This window comes from Monodon monoceros, unplaced genomic scaffold (assembly GCF_005190385.1).
Source record: "Monodon monoceros isolate NGI ecotype Baffin Bay Population unplaced genomic scaffold, NGI_Narwhal_1 Super_Scaffold_18, whole genome shotgun sequence".
NCBI classification, from domain to species: domain Eukaryota; kingdom Metazoa; phylum Chordata; class Mammalia; order Artiodactyla; family Monodontidae; genus Monodon; species Monodon monoceros.
This window is the reverse complement of record NW_021703774.1, coordinates 164,895,113-164,918,437: the sequence shown is the minus strand read 5'-3', so window position 1 is coordinate 164,918,437 and position 23,325 is coordinate 164,895,113. Positions and strand designations below refer to the sequence as shown.

At 38.5% G+C, this 23,325-nt stretch overlaps 1 protein-coding gene across 7 annotated transcripts in view; it reads right to left on the bottom strand.

The window, feature by feature from the left end:
• EIF4G3 (eukaryotic translation initiation factor 4 gamma 3) overlaps positions 1-23,325 on the bottom strand; it is a 367,450-nt gene that overhangs the window by 217,334 nt on the left and 126,791 nt on the right. For all 7 annotated transcript variants that reach the window (XM_029228369.1, XM_029228364.1, XM_029228362.1 and 4 more), the window contains one exon: positions 21,023-21,151. In XM_029228369.1, coding sequence (XP_029084202.1) covers positions 21,023-21,151 — 129 coding nt within the window. The remainder of the gene's footprint in view (positions 1-21,022; positions 21,152-23,325) is intronic.

Below are 23,325 nucleotides of genomic sequence, written 5' to 3'. Positions count from 1 at the left end.
CTCACGGGCTCTACAGCACAGGCTCAGTAGATGTGGCACACGGGCTTAGTTGCTCCGTGGCATGTGGGATCTTCCCAGATCAGGACTCGACCCTGTGTCCCCTGCAATGGCAGGAGGATTCTTAACCACTGAGCCACCAGGGAAGTCCCTAAACGTAACCTTTACGTGCACTGAGAAATCAAAAAATTTATGCAACCTGCTTTATTGTGATATTCATTTTATTCCAGTGATCCAGAACTGAACCTGCAGTATCTCCAAAGTATGCCTTATCCGTAAGGACGTGCATAGATTATACGCAGACGCTATACCATTTTATATAACAGAAGTAAGCATCAGCAGATTTTGCTGTCATCTGTGGAGGGTGGTCCTGTGAAACAACCCCATGCAGATACCAAGAGACAACTGTATTTTACATTTTATAGCACATCTCAATTTGTACTAATTGTTTCAAGTGCTCAAAAGCCACAGGTGACTCTAGTGCTATTATAGTGAACAGTGCAGGTCTAGACTATGTACATATGGGTTGCTGAATATGTGTTCATATACGATTGTTCTGGGAAAGTGAAAAAAGGGAAAAACAGAGGATGAATCCAGGAGCCCACAGCAACAGTCTAACGGGACAACAAATGAATGCTAGATATCCTCATGGTAAATGGCAGAAAGTAAAATGGAAAAGTAAATTGTGCGCCAAATGCTAAAATCCTTAAAGAGTGTGGAAATTTGCTCTGGAAAATTAGCGATGATAGCAATAAGGAAAGCAGTATACACATATGCTACACGTGGGTCATAGGTCAAGGACCTAGACAGAGTAATAAAGGGCCACAGCAATGCTGAGCCTGCCTTAAAGAAAATTTTAAAACGAATAATATCTACTTGAAAGGATTTCTGGAGAGTAAGAAGACAGAGGGATGGTGGGTGAGCACATGGAAAGGGTGCTAAGGAAGAAACCTGATAACTAGACCGTTCCAGAAGGTCCAGTAACAGGATGTTAGCAGAGATTCTACAAGCACTCTAACTACCATGGAATAAAAATGTATGCAGATAAGCAAATAAATAGCAGAAGGCAAGTTTCCTGATTCTAGGACTAATAAGCTTCTTCTGGAGCTTAGAATACATAGTCACTAAACTGGACTATTTAATCTTCTCAGAGAAATAATGGCTTAAATACAGAGTTGGCAGTTTATAAGGAGACTATCTTGCTTAAACTTTGTGAGGGCGTCTTTTCCAAATAAGCCCATTTGTGCCTAGCACACGGTATGCACTCTACAAATATCTGGCACCCAAGTATGTATGGGAAGAATGGCCTTCTAAGAAAATCTAGCTATTAATTCAAACAGATCATCGTAACAGTAAAACTGGTAAGTAGGAAAAAGTATATTCAATAAAATTGCTTTACAAATAGGTTTGAGAAGAAATCAAACTACATAAATGCTATTTACCACAACAAATCTATATGGACTACTAGATCTTATTTATTAGCTCCAATTTTTTTCTGTCAGCCATAACACTGGGAATATAGCACAGGCATTTTTCTGCAGATCATTCAATTTCCTATAATTTTTCATTTTCATAAAATTCCAGCAAGATGACAGACATGAAAGATGAAAAACAATGTCTCCCCAGACAAATTCTCATTAGGTCTGTCTTATTACTAGTTAATCTTTGGCAGAACTGTTCATTCCTGATGTCATGGCTCATCTGATAAACTTTTAAAATGCACATTGTAAGTCTAAATCAAAGCATGGCTCTAATAGATGATTTGGGATAAATCTGAATCAAGCTTTGGCTAAAACAAAATACAACTAATCTACCCAAATACTAATAGATAGTACACCATCTCTCCTCCACCCCCTTCTCCCGCTCTTGTCTTGAAGCAGAACAATTCTTGTTTTATTTGATTTAGTTAGAAAAACACTTCAGCTGTTGAAATAAATGCCTTATGATACTGATTACAGTGAGACACCACAAAACTAATAAGCTTTGCAGAAATTCCAGGTCATCATATCTGGTATGATTTTCAAACACTTTCATCTTGAAATCTATTGATATTAAAAGAGTTACCATCAAAAAGTAACACCCATCGATCAGATGTCACCTTTAATTTCTTTTGCTGAGTATTCTACAGAGCAATGAACAAATGGTCAAAAGAAGAGTTAGAAGGTTGTAGAGAAGTATTAGTGAGAGGCAAAATAAAAGATGGTATACCTAAACCAAAAACTAATAACCTGTTTTAGCACTTGGACTTTTTTCCAAATACATCATGACACAATGAGGACTGCTTCTCAAAGAAGCAAATAACAGAGGTGCCTACTGAACAGAATTTTTCCTTTTTGTGTACTATAATGTTTGCTTGAGAGTTCACACCGCTGAATGACTTTTGGAAAAGTTCACAGATGAACCTGTCTGTGTTTCTAGACAGCATTAAGGTTATTACCATGGCTTTCCGAGTGATTAACCTGGGATTTCTAAACCACTCTATGTATCAGCTTTGCCTTGAGGTGTGAGGTGTTTTTTTTTAAACAATTTTACTGGGGTAATAAATACAGTGACAGTCAAACTAATATTATCACTTAACAACATTAAGTGATAATATTAAAATACCTATGTAACAAGGCCAGGATTTCAGTAATGATGAATACAGCTGTAAACTGGTATTAAAGATTTTAGAAGAAGTCCCAGAAACGTATGATACTGAAATACAATGCCAGGGTAGATAAGAATTCATTACCTAAAATTAATTCCCAACTTAAAAAAAAAAAATGTTAGGACTTCCCTGGTGGCGCAGTGGTTAAGAATCCGCCTGGCAAGGCAGGGGACACAGGTTCAAGCCCTGGTCCGGGAAGATCCCACATGCCGCAGAGCAACTAAGCCCGTGCGCCACAACTACTGAGCCTGCACACCACAACTACTGAGGCCGCGTGCCACAACTACTAAAGCCCGCATGCCTAGAGCCTGTGCTCCGCAACAAGAGAAGCCACCACAATGAGAAGGCCGTGCACCGCAACAAAGAGTAGCCCCCACTCACTGCAACTAGAGGAAGCCTGCGTGCAGCAACAAAGATCCAACACAGACAAAAACAAATTTTTTTTAAAAAAAGGTAAATATTGCAAAGCTACCGTAGCATAGGAAAAGCAATGGACATTTATTAAGCATCCAGCATGTGCCAGGGCCTTTGCATCTGTTTTTTGATTTAATCCTCATACCATCCTGTGATGTAGGTATTGTTATTTCCACTTAGATGGCAAAATTCCACTTGGAAGGAGGTTTAACTTACCAAGATCTCATAATTAATAACTGGTAGAACTGGGATTCACAGCCAGGTCTCTCTTTTCAAAAAGAAACTTCACTTTCGATAATGCAGCCTTTATACTCTAGCAAACTAAGAATTCTTTTCCACGGCTTAAATTTTGGATGTGGGAGTGGAACTCTTCCTCAAAAAAAAAAAAAAGTGAAGACTATATGATCAATCTCTGCTTTAAGGTAGATGAATAGAAAATATTTTTTGGTACTTTATCACAGTTCAATTGTTGGGCTGTTCTCAAGGCCTCTTCAAGACGTACTCCTGGAGAGACATTATTCATTTCTGAAAGGAATCTCTTTTCAGCCCCAGAAACATGGCTGCTAGAAAATTAAAAGGGCTGTATTTTAAATGTTATCTAACACAAATACTGCTCCTACTTAATTATGGCTTTGGACTTTTTAAAAAGAATGTTTTAGGCAACTCAACCATTCATTAAGTCATAATATGTGTTTTATTCTGCATTAGGACCATCCAATTACTCTTACTCTTTGTTACCTCAAAAACAGATACTTAATGAGCACTACCCTATACGAGCTGGAGTGCACTTTAATGTCACTCATCACCCATCTCAATAGCCGTACTTGCCAGGACACTCTTTCTTCAATCCAACTCTAGAAAAATTTACCATAATAAACAGAATTTTAAAATGAGACAATTTTGACAAGTAAACTGATTTCACATCATACTCTGTAAAATGAAATATTTAATACAAAAATGAACCTTAACATCTCACATTACATTTCTTTAAATACCAGGGACAGTATTTCTTTGTACCTAACCACCACCATGACTCTATTAAAAAGCTTATTTGTGGAGGCTTCCTGGGTGGCGCAATGGTTCAGACTCCACGCTCCCAATGCAGGAGGCCTGGGTTCGATCCCTGGTCAGGGAACTAGAGTCCACATGCATGCCGCAACTAAGAGTTCACATGCCACAACTAAGGAGCCTGCGAGCCACAACTAAAGAGCCCACCTGCTGCAACTAATACCCAGCGCAACCAAATAAACTTTTTCTTAAAAACAAAAGTTTATTTGTGGATTACATTATGATAAAATTCAGACCAGAAAATGAGATCACCTGCCAGAAAAGGCAATAAATTCTATATCAATATAGTACTGAACTGGTTTTTAAAAATCTAAATCCCTGCCACAATATCCACAAAAGACTTTTTCTGGCTTCGGAATTGAATCTTAATTATTTAATTCATGATAACAGTACCACTGAGAAAAGATTCACAGACCCCTCCTCAATATAAGCCTTCCTTAGAACAAGCTCTCGAAGGATGTAGCAATAGAGTATTTGGCTCTTGTTTAGTTAAGCTTGTACCAGTAAAATAAACCTCTACTGAAGTATACAAAACAGTTAAGAGCACCAGCCAGACAAAAACTTCTGTTTACCCAAATAAAGCACTGCAAACAGCCACAAAGTTACACTTTTAGAAAATTTCATTTAGAGCCATTTCCATCCCAAAGATTTAGGAAGTTTCTTACATTCAGGCACTGTACATGGGAGAATAAATTCTTACTGTCTTAAAAAATTTGAAAAACACTGTACTGCAGCTTTAAATCCAGAAAGATTTGATCTATTGAAGCCAAAAGCACCTGCTCATACTCTGCTTGTATTAGAATGGTCAATTATACAACACCTGTCAGGAGAGAATTTGATTCAATCCTCAAAATTAACTGGTATATATTATCAATACAGTAAAAACTATTTGAGTACAGACTGTAATGTATATTATCTGTAAAAAGTTAACAGTTCCCTGTAGATACGAGATAGAAATGGCTTCTCAATCACCAGAGCCACTTTCCCTAAGTTAAGAAAATCATTTTGTTTGTATGTGGTCTAAAAAATGGGGATACTTTCTGCTCCTTTCACTGAAAAGCACTTTCAGCAAAGAAGACCTATGAAGTCCCACTTAGGCAGTGGGTTCCCTGTTCCACAGCTCTGTTCTCAACATCAGAATTACCTAGGCCTCATCCCAAGCAATTAGAGAACCTCTGGAGAATGGGACTCAGGCATCAGAAGATTCTGGTGGCAGTGAAGATTGAGAGCCACTGATCTCTTTTCCATTTCTAAGCAGTGACGTTATCTTAGTACAGAAAAATACTGTACTAAGTTTACCACCATTTCTATTCTTTACACTTAGTTCGACATTTAAATGCTATGGTTTTTTGCCTTTCACAAGACAACGATGGGCTCATATAATAGGATGGCTTTCACAATGTACCTAGATCTGACATGCTACTTGTGTTCCCACAATAGTAACTATACTATTCAAAGTTCAGCTCTTCCCTACACAGCACAATAAAAGCCAGTTCTCTCCCCAACCCTAGTACCAGTTCTCCCAAGGCTACTGGGCTAAAAGTACTGACCTGCCTAAAGGAGAATTCAGTGCCTGGCTCACTGAATTCCCAGGTACCAAAGGTATTCTATACTCTGTGCACTGCTGGTTCTCTGCTTCCAAAGTCAGTATCTGCTACTCGTCACATCTCCCGTACCTTCTACTGCTAACTACCACTATCATTTCTCCTACTTTCCTCCCCCCATCAGCCTCACTTTTATTTACTCTCTGGTTTCCTGACAGTTTCTTCTTGTACTTCTCATCTAAAACATCCTCAGCTAGAGTTCCCAGTCCCCTCATTTGTCACACTGGACATAATCTTCACTCTAGGTTCTGCTGCTCCCGCTATGACCACCTCCTCCTCCCCTAGTTTTTTGGTTTTGTTTTGTTTTTTTTTTTTGGCTGCATTGGGTCTTCGTTGCTGCGCGCGGGCTTTCTCTAGTTGTGGCGAGTGGGGGCTACTCTTCGTTGCAGAGTTTCTCATTGTGGTGGCTTCTCTTTGCTGCGGAGCACAGGCTCTAGGTGCGTAGGCTTTAGTAGTTGTGGCTCACGGGCTCTGGAATGCAGGCTCAGTAGTTGTGGCTCACGGGCTTTAGAATGCAGGCTCAGTAGTTGTGGCTCACAGGCTCTAGAACGCAGGCTCAGTAGTTGTGGCTCACAGGCTTAGCTGCTCCACGGCACGTGGGATCTTCCCAGACCAGGGCTTGAACCTGTGTCCCCTGCAGCAGCAGGCGGATTCTTAACCACTGCGCCACCAGGGAAGTCCCTCTCCCACTAATTCTTTAATTTCAGATTTAGACATGTGTCTCTACATTTAAGAACCAGAAGTTTAAATACTGTGTGGCTGAATTTTTATAAAGCCCAATTTTGCAAATTTATGTCCCCCCAAAGATGTTTCATATTGAATGTTTTAAAAAAAAATCACATCATACTATTTCATAAAAACAATGTTATATGTGGTGGCTGTATTCCCAAAATTATTAAAGCCTATTTTGTCTAAAAGGAACCTGAAATAAAGTACTACGATGAATTATGCGAAAGCTAGGAAGAATGTCAAGAGTTGGGACCTGGAGATCTAGACTCAATCCTTTACAAATGGTGCTGTTAGGGAACTGCTGATGGAAACCACCTGCCTTGGCCAGGCCCACCTGCCTGAGTTGTCTCATAAAGGAGGTCCTTATAAAGAACATGGTGCTGAAGCTGAAAACTAACTGGGAGAATTCAGGAGGGGGCAAAAGAGGGAGCAGACAACCAACCTCCCAGAATCCTTCTCACTGGAATCCATCTTGGCTGAGAGATGCGCACAGCACCAGGAAGGACCCTGAGTCGCACTATGGGCCAAGCAAGATAACTGGCCAGAGACAATATGGAAACTAACCCCATTACCATAAAACCTGAGACTGTGAGCCACGTGGCAGAGCAGTTCTCCTGGGTTCCCTTACCCTGCTGCTCTCCGCCCAGGCGCCCGTTTCCAATAAAGTCTCTTGCTTTGTCAGCACATGTGCCTCCTCAGACAATTCATTTCCGAACGTTAGACAAGAGCCCACTCTGGGGCCCTGGAAGGGGTGCCCCTTCCTGCAACACTGCTACCTGTGGTATATGAAGCAAATCATGTCACTTTTCACACTCAACATTCCCAATCTACAAAATGCAGATAATCATATCTATTTACAGGGTTACTGTAATGATAAAATAGGTACAGTGAGTAACTGAGAAATGCTCTGAAAACTCTAACCTATAAGGTAATCTACCATCAAGATATTATCCTCAAGTACATAATCTGATAATAGGAGTACACAATAAGTACTAGTTCACACTGTTATAATTCAAGTTATATTAGGAAGGACAGCTTTTAGTTAAAATTATTTCTAAATGTTTCCAACAGTCAAGATCCTCATACACTCACTGTCCCTTATCTACTCAAGAGTTGATATTTTTTAGGAGAATCTGTCCACCTGATTCCTACAGCATTAGATCTACTTTTAGAGCTTGTTACAGCAATAGCTTCTAGTGCGAGACTGTCTTTTTCAAAGACCCTCTAGGGATGGTCATTCTTCAAGAAACCTATATTCCTTAAGGTTTTTTGGAGTAATTCAAGCTAAGCAGAACACAAAGATTTGGTGAAGGATGCCTTTTGTATGCATCCAGCTTTCTGATAGCTTTCATCTTCTCTATGAATTATACAAAGTTTTATAGTCCCCTTTTCTAATATGCACTTCAACAGTGTTTTTCCTCCTTTGGTTTTATACTTCCTAATTTCATTGCTGCTGAAGTTAAGAGACAATCACTCAAAATCAAGGAGAAGATAGTAGAATAATGCCTTCCAGGTCCTTGATACTTATTTCTTTGCCTGTTGGCCAGCTGTCTGTCCTTTTGCTACTTCCCTCCCTTCTTAAAGGTTGCCAAATGGTTATGTAAATAAGCCAGCTGGCTTCTGAGTCACCACTTTTGTATTCAACTTCTCTAACTCCCAAAGTGAACCTTGATACATTCTTTGAACCCTTAACAGCCCTTGGAATTTTTCAGTGTCTTTTTGAACATGGCAGCTGGACTTCCAGTGATTTTTCTCACTCCAGTGGGGTTATTATTGGCAGCTGTTCGTCACCTACTAGTAAGCATTTCCATCGTTCCTTCCAAACATGCCTGTCCTCCTGATAACTCAATACATTTTTCTCTAAACATGCTACCATTTCCTGAAAGTCTCCATGTGTGTAAAATTTTAAAAGCTAAGAAGAAATGCAATAGTCTACACTGCATTTAGTGTAAAGAAGTAACTGCTGATTTGGCAATGGTTTCTTGAATATGTCATCAAAGACACAGACAAGAGAAAAAACATAAATTAGACTTCATCAAAATTAAGAACTTTTGTGCAAAGGACACTATCAACAGAGTGAAAAGGCAACTGATGAGAGAAAATATTTGCAAATCATTTATCTGATAAGGAATTGAGATCCAGAATGTATAAAGAATTCCTACTACTCAACAGCAAAAAAAAAAAACAATCCAATTAAAAAATGAGCGGGGCTTCCCTGGTGGCGCAGTGGTTAAGAATCCGCCTGCCAATGCAGGGGACACAGGTTCGAGCCCTGGTCCGGGAAGATCCCACATGCCACGGAGGAACTAAGCCCGTGTGCCACAACTATTGAAGCCTGCGCACCTAGAGCCCGTGCTCCACAAGAGAAGCCCCCGCTCGCCACAACTAGAGAAAGCCTGCGCGCAGCAACGAAGACCCAATGCAGCCAAAAATAAAATAAATTTTAAAAAAAATGGGCAAAGGATTCAGACATTTTCTCCAAAGAATACATACAAATTGCCAATAAGCACATGAAAAGATACTCAACATCACTAATCACTAACGACATGCAAATGTTTTACAGACACAGACACACACACACACACACACACACACACACACACACACACACACACACGAATTTCCTGACACCATCATCAAGTTTGCTGTTATCAAAAGGAGCATATTCTGAATGACAGTAGACACAAGTTGGCCATTCAAAACTAGAAATACTATAAGGAGAGTTAGTTACTACTATGTAAAAGCTCTTGATTCCTGGTATTAAAACAGATAAAGCAGTGTGGCAATTTATAGCTAGTGTTTACAGTCAACAACATCAGAACAAGGTACACTACATATACATATGAAAATAAAACCTACAATCCTTAAATTACAACATAACAGCTGTGAAATAAAAAGTCATATTTTTATGGCAAGACGAGAAATTTAAACAAAAGATCTTCTCTGCCCTTTGGCCTCCTCTCTCCCCTCACTGTGCATTGTGTATCTGCATCACCAAACCTTTCCCATCAGCCATAAAGAGCAACATTCTCTTAGCATCAACAAGACAACACCTTAAGAGACAGCATTCCTTCTTGATCTTGTAAGGGGTCACATGACCCACCACGATGAGGTTCTGGATTATTTTAACTGTCAGTAATAGGGCATTTGATGTACAGCCAGCCCTCTGTCTCAAAAGACATATTAGGCCCGCATACCGCAAAAAAACAAACAAACAAAAAAACATATTAACTGTCCCTTGACTTCTAACAGGTGGAACAGTTCTCAGAGCCTTCTGAGATGCTGTTCCCGGGTTGTAATCCTGAATTTTGGTTCAAATAAAATTTTCCGTTTCTTTCTTAGACTGATTAATTTTTCATCGGTACACTCTTCCATTGAGATCACCAGTTATTTTCAACTTTTCCTATCTTCTAATATATGCCTTTAAGTCTACACATTTTCCTCTAAGTAACACTTTATGCACATCACACAAATTCTGATACGAAGTGCTGTTTGTCATTCATTTCTAAAGATAATGTTTTCTATTTTATCTCTGTCAATGTTTTTTTAAATTTCCAAATAAACTGATTTTGTTATTATTTTTACTCCAACATTATGTTTAAGATTATGAAAAACATTATGAATAATTATATGTATTCATATTATGAATAATTATGTTCAACTAAAATAAATTATAAATCTGATAAGCTTTTTTAAAAACAGCAATTATATTCTGTAGAGTTTCAACTTAAACATAATTTAGATTTTGTCTTTCTTTTGTTGTTAAGCTCTAAATTCTATAGAAGTATATTTAGAAAAAAATATAAATCTGATTGGAATGTAACATTTTTCTCTGTAGCCTAACATGATTAAATTTTATAAATACTCCTTGAGTAGCTGAAAAAAAAAAAGCATAGTCTTAATTGAATGAGAAAAAATTAAATTAAAACAGATTTATTAATTATTATTTCATGCAAATTATTCATAGCCTTTGTAATAGTTTCTCTAACTTGAATTGGTAAAACACCTTCTCTATTTTTTTTAAAGTTTGATAATTATGATGTTCAAATCACTGATATCCTCAATTATTTTTATCTTGGTTGATTGTGTACAAAATTTCTCTTTCATACATATATTTGAAATATATATACATTCTTGTGCTAATATATATTTATATAAAAACAAGTTTACTATCTGTGTCATTTATCTGTATCAGGGGTTGGCAAAGGATGGCCCTTAGCACCTAAGAAAGGATTTTACATATTTAAAGGGTTAAAAAAGAAGCAGCAGCAGCAAAAGATCATCTGGCCCCAAAATATTTACTATCTGGTCTTTCTAGTTTGCTAATCTACATCAGGGGGTGGCAAATTTATTCTGTAAGGGTCCAGACAGAAAATATCTTAGGCTTTGTAGGGCATAAAATCTGTAGCAACTATTCAACTTGTCAATTGTAGCACAAAAGCAGAATTTCATAAATAAATTAGTATGGATGTATTCTAGTAAAACTTACCAAAAATAGGAGAGGGGTCAGATTTGGCCCTTGGGTCATAGTCTGCCAACCCATGATCTAGTATATGGTTACTAACTAATCTGTCCATTTTTCTGAGATGTCAATCTCACACACTGATTATGAATTTGTCAATTTCAACGTTTACATTTGTTTCATATATATTCTGAACCAATTATTAAGTATATAAGAATTTGTAAAGTTACATCTTCTAGAAATTAAAATTTTATATTGTAGGAATTCTCTCTCTCCCATATAGTTTTTTGCCTTGCATTCTATGTTGACTTCTAAAGGCTGCTTATACCTGCTTTCTTTTTATTAGCATTTTCCTTTTAATGTTTCCCTGCTTTTGTTTTTAAATCTCTGTCATGTTTAAATGCATATATCTAGATTTCAGTTTCTGACAAAATGAGTGACTATTTAATAGAGGAATATAACGTCATTATTATTACAGTTACCAACAATGTTGTTTTACCATATTTACTTTTCCCTTTAAATTCATGGGATTTATGGTCCTAGCTTATTCTTTATTATTAAGGTAACTATATAACCTTTTACCATTATTTGTGCCCATTACTTACCTATTGTCTTTCAGCTCTAATCCACCCTGTAAGTAGAAGGGTGCTTTCACCTCCTGTCAGTATGGCTCCAGACACCAACTCCATTCAGATCTCTAGTCTCTGAAAGCCATTTAGAGATCCAGCAGCAGACAGGTGTGCACACCTGATACTCAAAGTACTAGCTTCACCTTGCTCTCTCACCTACTGAGTTTCTGACGGCCAAGCTGCAGTAAAACTCCCTTCTGACAAGTTTGACCAACAATCCCCTAAAACAGGGGTCCCCAACACCCGGGCCGCAGACTGGTACCGGTCCACTGCTTCTTAGGAACCGGGCCACACAGCAGGAGGTGAGCTGCGAGCAAGGGAAGCTTCATCTGCCGCTCTCCATCGCTTGCATTACCACCTGAACCATCCCCCTCCCCCCCCCCCCCACACACACACGGGTCCATAGAACAACTGCCTTCCACGAAACTGGTCCCTAGTGCCAAAAAGGTTGGGGACCGCTGCCCTAAAGGACACTTCCTCTAAGCTCCTAGGTTCTCACAACACCACCATGTCTCCTTTTTCATTCCCTCAGCTCCAGGGACGTTAGCTGCTTCCTGTAGTTATTAACCTCTGGATTACTTCAGTGTCCCTTTGAGAATCAATCAGCTAGTTCAACAAATTCATGTATTAGATCCCCTCTATGTGAAATAGTGCCGTTTCTTTTTTTTCCTGACAATACTTTAACAGCTGCACTGCTAAGCTAGTTAGGCTGTCATGTTGTCAACTATACTAAACAGGTCAAAATTCTGGAGCTAAACTGTAAAAGAAGATGGCCAATTTTAATGGTGATGAGGAGTAATAAAATTTGAAGTAATAAACAGTCTTGAGTAATATAGAGTAGTACCTGAAAATGGAGTATCACTGACAGGAAACTGAAAAGGAGATTTATGTTGCCAGTGAAATACAACAAAATATTGGCAACATAAATTCTTTCTTCTACATATCACCTACTTAGGTACCTATGGAACAAAACACTTGGCAGACAGTAAAGATACCATACAAGAGTGAGAGAATTCAGGTAGCCTGAGAGTTTACCATTCTTCAGAGAGGAAAAAAATGAGGGTTCATCAACCAATGAAAACCTTACAATCAGATCTAGCTCTTCCTGTTACTTAATTATCAGCATCACTGGAAATTTGAGAAAAAAAGGACAGTAAATTAATATATGTATTAAGGAAAAAGTTTGTTAGTTTGGTAAGTAAATTAGAACACTTTATTTTCTTAACAATCAATTTATAATCTTCTTTGTTCATAGTTAATCAATTCTGCTTGTTTTAAATATAACAACCTCTCCTTAACTCTTCTTTGACAGAATTTAAAATGACCTACCACAAGGCTATTATACATGATGTGTGTGTTGTCTGCTTTTCACTGAGTATGGAGTCACTGAAATTCAAGACTCTTAGTTCTATAAAGATGCTAGCTTTCTTTTTTGGGGGGAGGGGGGGGAGAGGCATGCTGTGAGGTTTGTGGGATCTTAGTTCCCTGACCAGGGATTGAACCCCAGCCCTCAACAGTGAAAGTGTGTAGTCCTAACCGTTGGACCACCAGGGAAGTCCCAAAGATGCTAGCTTTCTTATACTTCAAGTAAACTTTCTCATTTGATCACTGATAAAAACAAATAAGCCTGTATTAAGCTCATCCTCTCTCTTCTCCCACATCCATGCAAATTGAATCCACCCCCTCAATTAATCTGGATAAGAACATTTACCTATATGTCTGATTAAGCTCAGGACACTATTCTACATGTCTATGGTACTTATCCCCTCCGCTGACTTTTCTCCCAGTAGTCCTATCTGCCCACTTCCCCCATAGCTCTCTGAATCACATAAATGGTGCTATGGATGGAGGTGCCTCCCTCGCCCCCTACAAAAAATTCATAAACTGGAGCCCTAACCCCACAATGTGATGGTATTTGGAGATGGGGACTTCAGGAGACAATTACATTTAGATGAGGTCATGGGGGTGGGGCCCTCATGACGGAATTAGTGCCTTTGTAAGAGACACCAGAGAGCTTGCTTGTCTCTCTCTCTCTCTCTCTCTCCCCCCCCCCACCCCCCGCCATATGAGGACATAGTAAGGAGGCAAGGCAGCCTTCTGCAATCCAAGAAGGAAGTTCTCACCAGGAACCAAATCAGTCAGCCAGCACCTGATCTTGGACTTCCTAGCATCCAAAAATGTGAGAAATGTCTGTTGTTTAAGCCACTCAGTCTACGGTATTTTGTTTTGGTAGCCTGAGCTAACTAAGACAACTGGAGTACAAATTTTTGCAGGAAAAATCACAAGCACTCTGAATTGAATAGTCAAACCACTCCATTTCCTAATTCTCTGTTCTATTTCCCATCCCCTGATTTACTGGCACATGCTAATTTCTGTAGGTGAACTGAGGCTGCAATTTTCAAAACCACAAAAATCTGAAAAATCATGTCACAGCTAGGTAAAAAACAGACTGGTGGAGCTGAAATGAGTTTCTCTTCTAAAACTATGGGAAGTAAGTGAAGTAAAGAGGTAAACCTGCAAGGGAAACTCTGGAAGAGGTTTTGCACTACCTATTAAAACAGATGAGTGGTAGCTAGAGAAATCAAGAAGCGCCTCCCAGGGCGTGTCCAGAGGAAATAACTCCTTAAACGTGAAACAGATAAAATCCTAAACCTTTTTCCCCCTGACAGAACTGAGATGAAAATAAACAACATCATCAACAAAAAACTGAGCTTACACCAAAGACAATGAAAAAAATGCTTGTGAAAGCACTCAGTTCTTACAGATTGGTTCTTAGAAAATTCTTTTTCTTTTTTTAATTAACTTATTGATTAATTAATTAATTTTTGGCTGCATTGGGTCTTCGTTGCTGCACACGGGCTTTCTCTAGTTGCAGCGAGCGGGGGCAACTCTTCGTTGCAGTGCATGGGCTTCTCACTGCGGTGGCTTCTCTTGTGGCAGAGCATGGGCTCTAGGTGTGCAGGCTTCAGTAGTTGTGGCACTCGGGCTCAGTAGTTGTGGCCCACAGGCTCTATAGCACAGGCTCATTAGTTGTGGCACACGGGCTTAGCTGCTTCACGACATGTGGGATCTTCCCAGACCAGGGATCGAACCCGTGCCCCTGCACTGGCAGGCGGATTCTTAACCACTGTGCCACCAGGGAAGTCCCATCTTTGGTTTTTAAAACTGTGTTGAATTAATGTAGAATTCATTTTTAAAACTTTCACTCTTCACACTTAAATATTTCAAAATATAGGTTCTAGTCTTATAGATTTCCCAAACAGAATCTGAAACTTGGTGTTTAGGGTACGGAAAGTCTGAATAATAGTTGCACTTAACTATCATTCTTACAACAAAACTTAAAAACTAACCACAAATATCTTGAAAGAAAATCACTGGGAATTTTTTCTAGTTACATGCAATGCAAAGAGAAGCATAATCAAACAAATATGCCTTTAGGCATATTTCATGGTAAGCTATAAGACTGCATGAAAGATGAAATTCGGAAAACATCTGGTGAAGTCCTACTTTATAAATATGGTTGCAACTGTTTTTGTTAATAAAGAAAAAAGACAAAAGAGCTAAAATTCTCTATCAAATATGACCACATTAAGATAAATCTCAACAATTAGAGAAAAGAACTTACCACAATTATTTAGCATATATTAGATGAAACCACAGATATAAATGATTTAAATTTTTATAAGCCTTACTTTTATACTAATGACACTTGTAAAGGCACGTTAATTTGTAAACTGCTTAATGACACTATTTACTGATGAAATTTTCAATAGGTATAAATTTTTAAGTACGTACATATATTATCAACCGAAGAAAACAAAACAGAAGATTTGGCAACAGGACCAACTAAATGCAGTCAGTACTGCAGTTTCTGGAGGCTACATCAAATCTTTATGTGCCATGAATGCAGCTTCCAAACACCAGTCACTTCAAAGACTGCTTTAGACAGCCATAATATGTTCCATGGGGGAGAAGGCAAGTATAAAAAACAATACATTTTGCTTTGCTTTCTTTTTTTTAAGGAATGTCAACATTCATCTATTTCAACAATGAAATGTGAAAAACATTTTCAAAGCCTCCTCTACTTATCCTGGTTAGCAACACTGACCGTCAGAGTTGCCAAACTCAGAATTTATTTTCTTCATGAACGACATTTTAAAAATCAAAAAAAGTATAAAAACTTGCTTGCAGTAAATAAAATCACTGTTTAACTTAATAAGAAAGATAAAGCAGTTTGCAAAGTCTGAAACAATCCATCAATCAACAACTGTGAGGCAACAGTGAGTATTTTTCCTTAGTAAAACAAGACCTCTGAAAGGAAAACGAAGTCTGGAAGTTGGATAAAGTAAAATGATTGCAGGGACCATGAGTTGCTTAATCATATTCTTTTGTAATAATGAAAATAGTAATGTTAAAATAAGTGCCATGATCAATAACTACTCCTCAGTGAAGAAGTCCTTTGCTTAGCATTTCCAGAGACAATAAAGAATCTAACCAGTGGATCACATACCATCACCATCTCAGTCCACTACTTAACATGACCAAGTTGATCTCTCAGAAAAAGAGAGGAACCAAATGAACAAGAACAGTGGGTGGAAAACATGTACCACTCCACTTCTTTGGCATTATTCTGAGCATGTCTTCTCAATGATTACTGTGAACGTAGCTTAAGAGTTTAGACAGGGATATCAAGAGAAAAATGAAAAGGACTAGACACTGAACCTGATAATCAGTGCCAGTTTGGACTCCTTATTTTGTAATTTAGCTCCATTATGAGAAAATTAACTGAGTTAAAACAAATGTGTACCAACAATCAAGCAACAAGCATGAAACACTTTTGTTTTGCTTAAGTAATTTAAGATAATTCAAGTAACAAACTTGCGATATTTTTTAAAAGACACAAAATGAAACAATGCAAAGTTTGCCTAATTTTAAGTATAAAATATAGAATTCATAATGTTTTCATGGGACTTGCCTGGTGGCACAGTGGTTAAGAATCCGCCTGCCAATGCAGGGGACATGGGTTCAAGCCCTGGTCCGAGAAGATCCCACATGCCGTGGAGCAACTAAGCCCGCGTGCCACAACTACTGGGCCTGTGCTCTAAAGCCCGCAAGCCACAACCACTGAGCCCGAGTGTCACAACTACTAAAGCCTGCATGCCTAGAGCCCGTGCTCTGCAACAAGAGAAGCCACAGCAATGAGGAGCACGCGCACCGCAAGGAAGAGTAGCCCCGCTCGCCGCAAACAGAGAAAGCTGGCACGCAGCAACGAGGACCCAACGCAGCCAAAACATAAATAAATAAATAATTTTTTTAAAAAAAGGACATGTGGTTAAAGAAGTTTCTTTAATCTTTTTTGCAGTTGATTTGAATCTAATAGTTCTGTGTGTAAGAATAAACCACACTATTTCCAACAGAAAATGACCAAGCCTGGCCTCTACTTTTATCCTGGAAGGGATAAGCAAAGACCTGGAAGACATCTCAAACTCCTGGAGAGAGCTTCTAAATTTCACACTAATACCAGACAGGTAGCCAAATTAGACACACACACACACACACACACACACACACACCCACACCAATATCCTGAAGAGAACCAAGTAGGCACGAAAATAACAAATGTCACTTATTGAAAGCATTAGCATGTCCTGTTCTGAGGCAGAATTTTATATAGTCTTCATAACAATCCTCTTAAAGAGTGGTACAATTCTAATTCTCTCCTATATAGCAGAAGAAGAAACCAAGTTCTAGAGATATCAAATAATTTACCCAACATCATATAACCAGAAAGTGACAGACCAAGTCCCAGAACCTGGAGTCTGTTTTGACTCCAAGCCTATAATTCTTTTCCCTCTATTTTGAAGGTTCTACTTTCCATAATGATCTACAAACCTGTCAACTATTAAACCTAAGGAGGGACTTCCCTGGTGGCGCAGTGGTTAAGAATCTGCCTGCCAACGCAGGGGACACGGGTTCAAGCCCTGGCCCAGGAAGATCCCACATGCCGCGGAGCAAGTCTGTGCGCCACAGCTACTGAGCCTGCGCTCTAGAGCCCATGAGCCACAACTACTGAGCCCGCGTGCCACAACTACCAAAGCCCATGCACCCAGAGGCCGTGCTCCGCAACAAGAGAAGCCACCACAATGAGAAGCCTGCGCACCTGAACGAAGAGTAGCCCCCACTCGACGCAACTAGAGAAAGCCCACACGCAGCAACAAAGACCCAACACAGCCAAAAATTAATTAATTAATTAATTTAAAAATATATATAAATCTAAGGAGACTGAGTTTCCTACAGAACTCCCCATTTTTCCAGGTATGCCAATTTAGAAAAACTTCTTCACTCTGTAAACAGATGTTAAAATATTGTTAGGAGACAAATGAATCTATATAAGGCTGTCTCTGAAAGGCAGGGGATAAAAGGGGGGGTAATAAATCAGATATGAGTTACTGGGTTCATCCATCAGATTAGGAAGATGACAACAAAACAGACCACGAAGGGAAGCAAGATAATATTTGGTGACCCTTCTCCCTGGAATTCATGTACTCTGACTTCTAAAAGAAACTAATAAAATGGCATACAGAAAGGCATTTGTGGGCTTGACAACTGTGAGCACTGCTAGATCATCCTTTCTTAAATGCAAACTATGCATTTGCAAGCAGCACCGTCTTTCAGAACACTTAAGGGCTTTGGGCCAACTGCTAGGGTCAAATCACAACTGGAAACAGTACAAATCTGAAATGGAAAACTAAGCTATTCCCCTTGTGTGCCAGTTATCGACTGCTTGCCTTTCAGCTCAAAATTCAACTTGTCTGCCAGTACAGTGAAAATGGATCTGGCACAATGTAAAGCTTTGTCAGTAGAGGGCACTGTAAAGATATTGCAGGAGGAAAGGGTTTTGCTTCCTGGTTCCTGTGGGCATGCACAGCAGGCTCCTGCAGAACACACAGCTCCTCCAGAACCTGACGTCCCCAGTGCCCAGCGGCTCTACAGGGCGCAGCTTCTTCAGTGTCAGGATTCTGCCGCAATGTGCTGCAGCCAGCAGTACCCAGTGACTAACAGCTACCCCTGGTACCCTTTGAAGCCATTCTGCAGCAGAGTGCCTCCTAGAAGAAACAGCCCTGTGAAGAGTTTTCCCTCAGCACCTTAGAAGGCAGAATTCTGGAAAGTTCCAGAGGGTGGATTTCTAGTAAGTTCCACTGATGTGGCACCACAGCAACTTCTCTACCATTCAGAGAACCACATCATGCCAGATCTCAGCCCAAGGTGGGGGGCGCAGTCTCCTAACAGTAGCATGAAATAAAGAGGCACAAGGTTGGACAGGCCATTTTTAGATTTTGGAGAGGACATACATTACATTTGAGTGTGATACACCTCGACCTACCTACAAAGTCATCTGGGAGGTTTCTAATTTTGATTGAGGGAAAGAACAAAAGGAGGCTCTGCAGTAAGTTTAGGCTGCAACACAAGCTGCTCTACCACATGGGACCTGTGATCCAGCAGATTCAAGGTTATCTGAAGTGCCTGTGGCAGAGATGCTGTAAGGAGCCTGTAGCCATTGTGCACTGCAGCAGCTCTTTGCTAAAGGAACCGGTGCTAGAGAAGCCAACTTTCCTCAACACTCCGTAAGATGAATTTCCAGCAAATTCCAGAAGAAGGATTTCTAGCACGTTCTACTGGTATGACACTACAATGACTTCTCTACTATAAGGTTATGCCACAGCCACGCACTCTCTGGTAACAGGGTGGAGAAGAAGGCTCTTCCATGGGGACTCCATCTTGGCCCCAGGAGAAGCAGCTACTCCTTATATTTGTAATTTTTATATCATTTAGAGTTCTCTTTCTTATTAGCCAATCCCTCTGTACTCCAATCCCTTATTATATTTAATAATCCTTTATATTAAACTTTCCCTATTCAACTTACTACAGTTTTTCTTTCCTCCTGAGACTCAGACCAACATACCTGATTAACAGCGTGGGTGGTTCTGTTCAGTGCCATGAAAACCAACACTAGAAACTCATCCTAAACAATTAAGAATTCATTTTGACATATTTTACTTTTAAAACTCAAAGTTAAACAAGAATGATTTGGACCAAGTTTAAGTATAGTACTAAGCCCAAATTAATTTACATATTCCTGAATAGCGCTATTTCAATCATGCTTTGGCAAGTTGTACATTCCTTCTCCAAACATTCTATAGTTTGAACTATCATTAATCAACACTTATAACCACCAGCTTTTAGCATTATTTTCAGTAATTCTTCCTCTTATTATTCAAGCTCTTAAAGGCCTAAAATATAAAAGCCCAAATTGAAAATAATGTTATAATATTAATTTTTATTATTAAAAGGAATGTTTCTTACATGTAAATACTGACAATCTCAAAAGAGCTTGGTTCAAGGTTATTGGCTTGACTCTCTCTACATTCCAGTAAGAGACTTCTTAACTCTACCCCACTCTTAACCACAAGGAAGACCAAATAAGCATGTAATGGTGAGTTGGTACAAGCTGAAAGATTTCTTGAGAAATGGCTTAAAATGCAGGGGACCCACAGCGATATCTTAAAACAGTTTGTGTCTCCTGTGCCTGTTACTTGGAAATAAACTAAGGAGTTCCCTATTCTTTAACAGTTCAACAAAATTTTAAGCCTAACAAATTCCAATAATCTATTTATAAAACCAAACAAACAAAAAAGCCCTCTAAAATTATCAATACTAAGAGGGAAAGACAGCCATATCTTTTACGAAAGTAGAAAATAACCACCAACACTCCACCAAAAAGTGAAAAGGGAGACTAACGGATTACACATTGAAAGGCAAACAAGTGCTTTACGAGATTTTTAATGAACTTTATAGAGTCATACTCTAATTTCTAAAACAACAAAAAGGAAAACTAAATATCACTGACAGTTTATTTTGAATGACTCCATAAATGAAATGTGTAAAACTGTTAGTAGTCACTATCATGGGAGGTGTGTCTAAAAAAATGTATAAGAGAAAATAGAAATTACTCTTCAAGTAATCTTGTAAGTTTGCTTAGAAGTTTGCTTTAGAAAAATAGAAATTCGGACTTCCCTGGTGGCACAGTGGTTAAGAACCTGCCTGCCAATGCAGGGGACACGGGTTCCAGCCCTGGTCCGGAAAGATCCCACATGCCACGCAGCAACTAAGCCCGTGTACCACAACTACTGAGCCTGTACTCTAGAGCCCGTGAGCCACAACTACTGAAGCCCGCGCACCTAGAGCCCATGCTCCACAGCAAGAGAAGCCACCGCAATGAGAAGCCTGTGCACCGCAATGAAGAGTAGCCCCTGCTTGCCGCAACTAGAGGAAGCCCAGGCACAGCAACGAAGACCCAATGCAACCAAAAATAAATAATAACTAAATAAATAAATAATTTTTTAAAAAAAGAAAAATAGAAATTCAGCTCTGACATGGAAATTTCTTTTAGGAAAAAAAAGGTTTTTCTTACTTGAGAGAGTCCAGGGGACGATGCATGTCCCGGGGGCGTTGCCGCAAGATTTGGATGCCCCTTGTTTATTTCATGTGCTGAGTAAGGGGAAGGGGTTGGGGGTCCCGGCTGTCTTGCTACTTGTGTTACCTGTGAGGAAATCAATTTAGTAAGAGTATTAGTAACTCAATCTTCATAAATATTGCCAAAGTAGCTAACTTTTTAAATATGGAAGTATCTGTCTCACACTTTATACTAAAGTAAGTGCCAGACTGACTAAAGGCTTAAAATTTCAAAACTGAACAAATGAAATTCCTAGAAAAAAAGACATGAGTATTTTCATCCATTTGATAAAAGATTCTTGAAACATACCTAAAACTAAAAATCTTAAAGGAAAAACTATGCTAAATGAAAAAAGCCAGACTAGAAACTACATACTGTATGATGCCATTTATATGATATTTTGTAAAAGGAATGAAAAAGAAATAAATTATTACAAGGGAAGAGGATAACTACGAAAGGGGCACAGGGAGATTCTGGGGGGATGACATAACTGTTCTGTATCATGTCTGTAGTGCAGATTACATCTCTTTGTGCTTGTCAAAACTAACAGAACTGTATACTAAAAAAGGTGAACTTTACTTTAGGTAAATTATACCTCAATAAACCTGAACCAAAAAAAGTTACTTATAGAGCATAATCTCATTTTTGTTTTTAAAAAAGTACATCTAAATATACATGCACATGTACATGTATATATATTTCTATGTGTATCTACATCTACATATGTGTGCATATATATAATATACTCACAAGTATACATGTCACATTAAAAAGATCTGTAAGAAGATACACAAAGATCTTAAAAGAAAGCATGCAGGTGTTTCTTTTTTTTCCTATCATTTTTATTTTCTAATATAGTTCAACAGTCAATTAGCTATTTTACCCAAGTTCTTAGATCCTCTGGATTCTACCGTAGAGTTAAAAACTCTATCCAGGGAGAAATGAAAGTGGTCTCCAAATGACATTAGATTTTCCTGGAATTCAATCAATCAGTCAGAGGCTCTGAAGAAAGTCTACTCCTTGATAATCTAACCCTAGAATCCATTATGTCTATCTAAAACAGAAATAAATGCCTAAAGACTCAGATACCTGTTCCCAAAGCTGAAATAAAATGGACTCACGGAGAACTAACTACAGTCAAAAGTTTACAGGCTAGTAAGAGACACGAATATGCTAAAATGTGACCAAAGTTTAAAACTGAAATTAATTGTATTTAATTTCTTCCCTGCTTTTTTAAATAGCTTTATGATTTCCTTGAAAAACTTTGTTTCCAATTTGGAGTGAAAATTACATTTATAAGGGTATGAGGTTTACCATGAAATGTTACAGCATTTATAAATCTCATCAGGGCAATTTTTCAAAGGATAAAAGTCAGAATGCTATCTAAACATCTACTTTAGAAAATTAATAACCAGAAATGAAGAGTTCTTACAAGCAAATTTCTCACCAACAAGGCTTTATAAATTCATATTCTTGTTTCACACACTCTAGAATAAATTATTTTGATATTCTACTAAAGCAAAGCATCAAAATGGACACATATTTTTAACATTAGGAAAAAAATTTGCACAATGAAACAAAGTGAAAGAAATTAGCTATATAAAATGTCAAGTCCATTCTCCAATTCATTCTGATAAAACAATCAAAGATTAAATTTACCCAGGGCAAAAAATCATAATATGGAAAAATGTTTTTCAAATTGCTATTAAGAATAAATTAATATTAAAAGATACTATTACATGGCCATACTACCCAAAGTGATCTACAGACTTAGTTTGATCCCTATCAAACTACCCATGACACTTTTCACATAACTAAAACAAATAATCCTAAAATTTATATGGAACCATAAAAGACCCAGAAGTGCCAAAGCAACCCTGAGGAAAAAGAACAAAGCAGAAAGCATAACCCTCGGGACTTTGGACAACACTACAAAGCTACAGTAATCAAAACAGTGTGGTACTGGAACAAAAAACAGATATATGGATGAATGGAACAGAATAGAGAGCCAGAAATAAACTCACACACCTATGGTCAGTTAATCTTCAACAAAGGGGACAAGAATATACAATGGAGAAAAGACAGTCTCTTTAGCAAGAGTGGTGTTGGAAAGTTGAACAGCCGCATGTAAATCAATGAAGTTAGAACACACCCTCATACCATACACAAAAATAAACTCAAAATGGCTTAAAGACTTAAATATAAGACACAACATCACAAAACTCCTAGAAGAGAACACAAGCAAAACATTTTCTGCCATA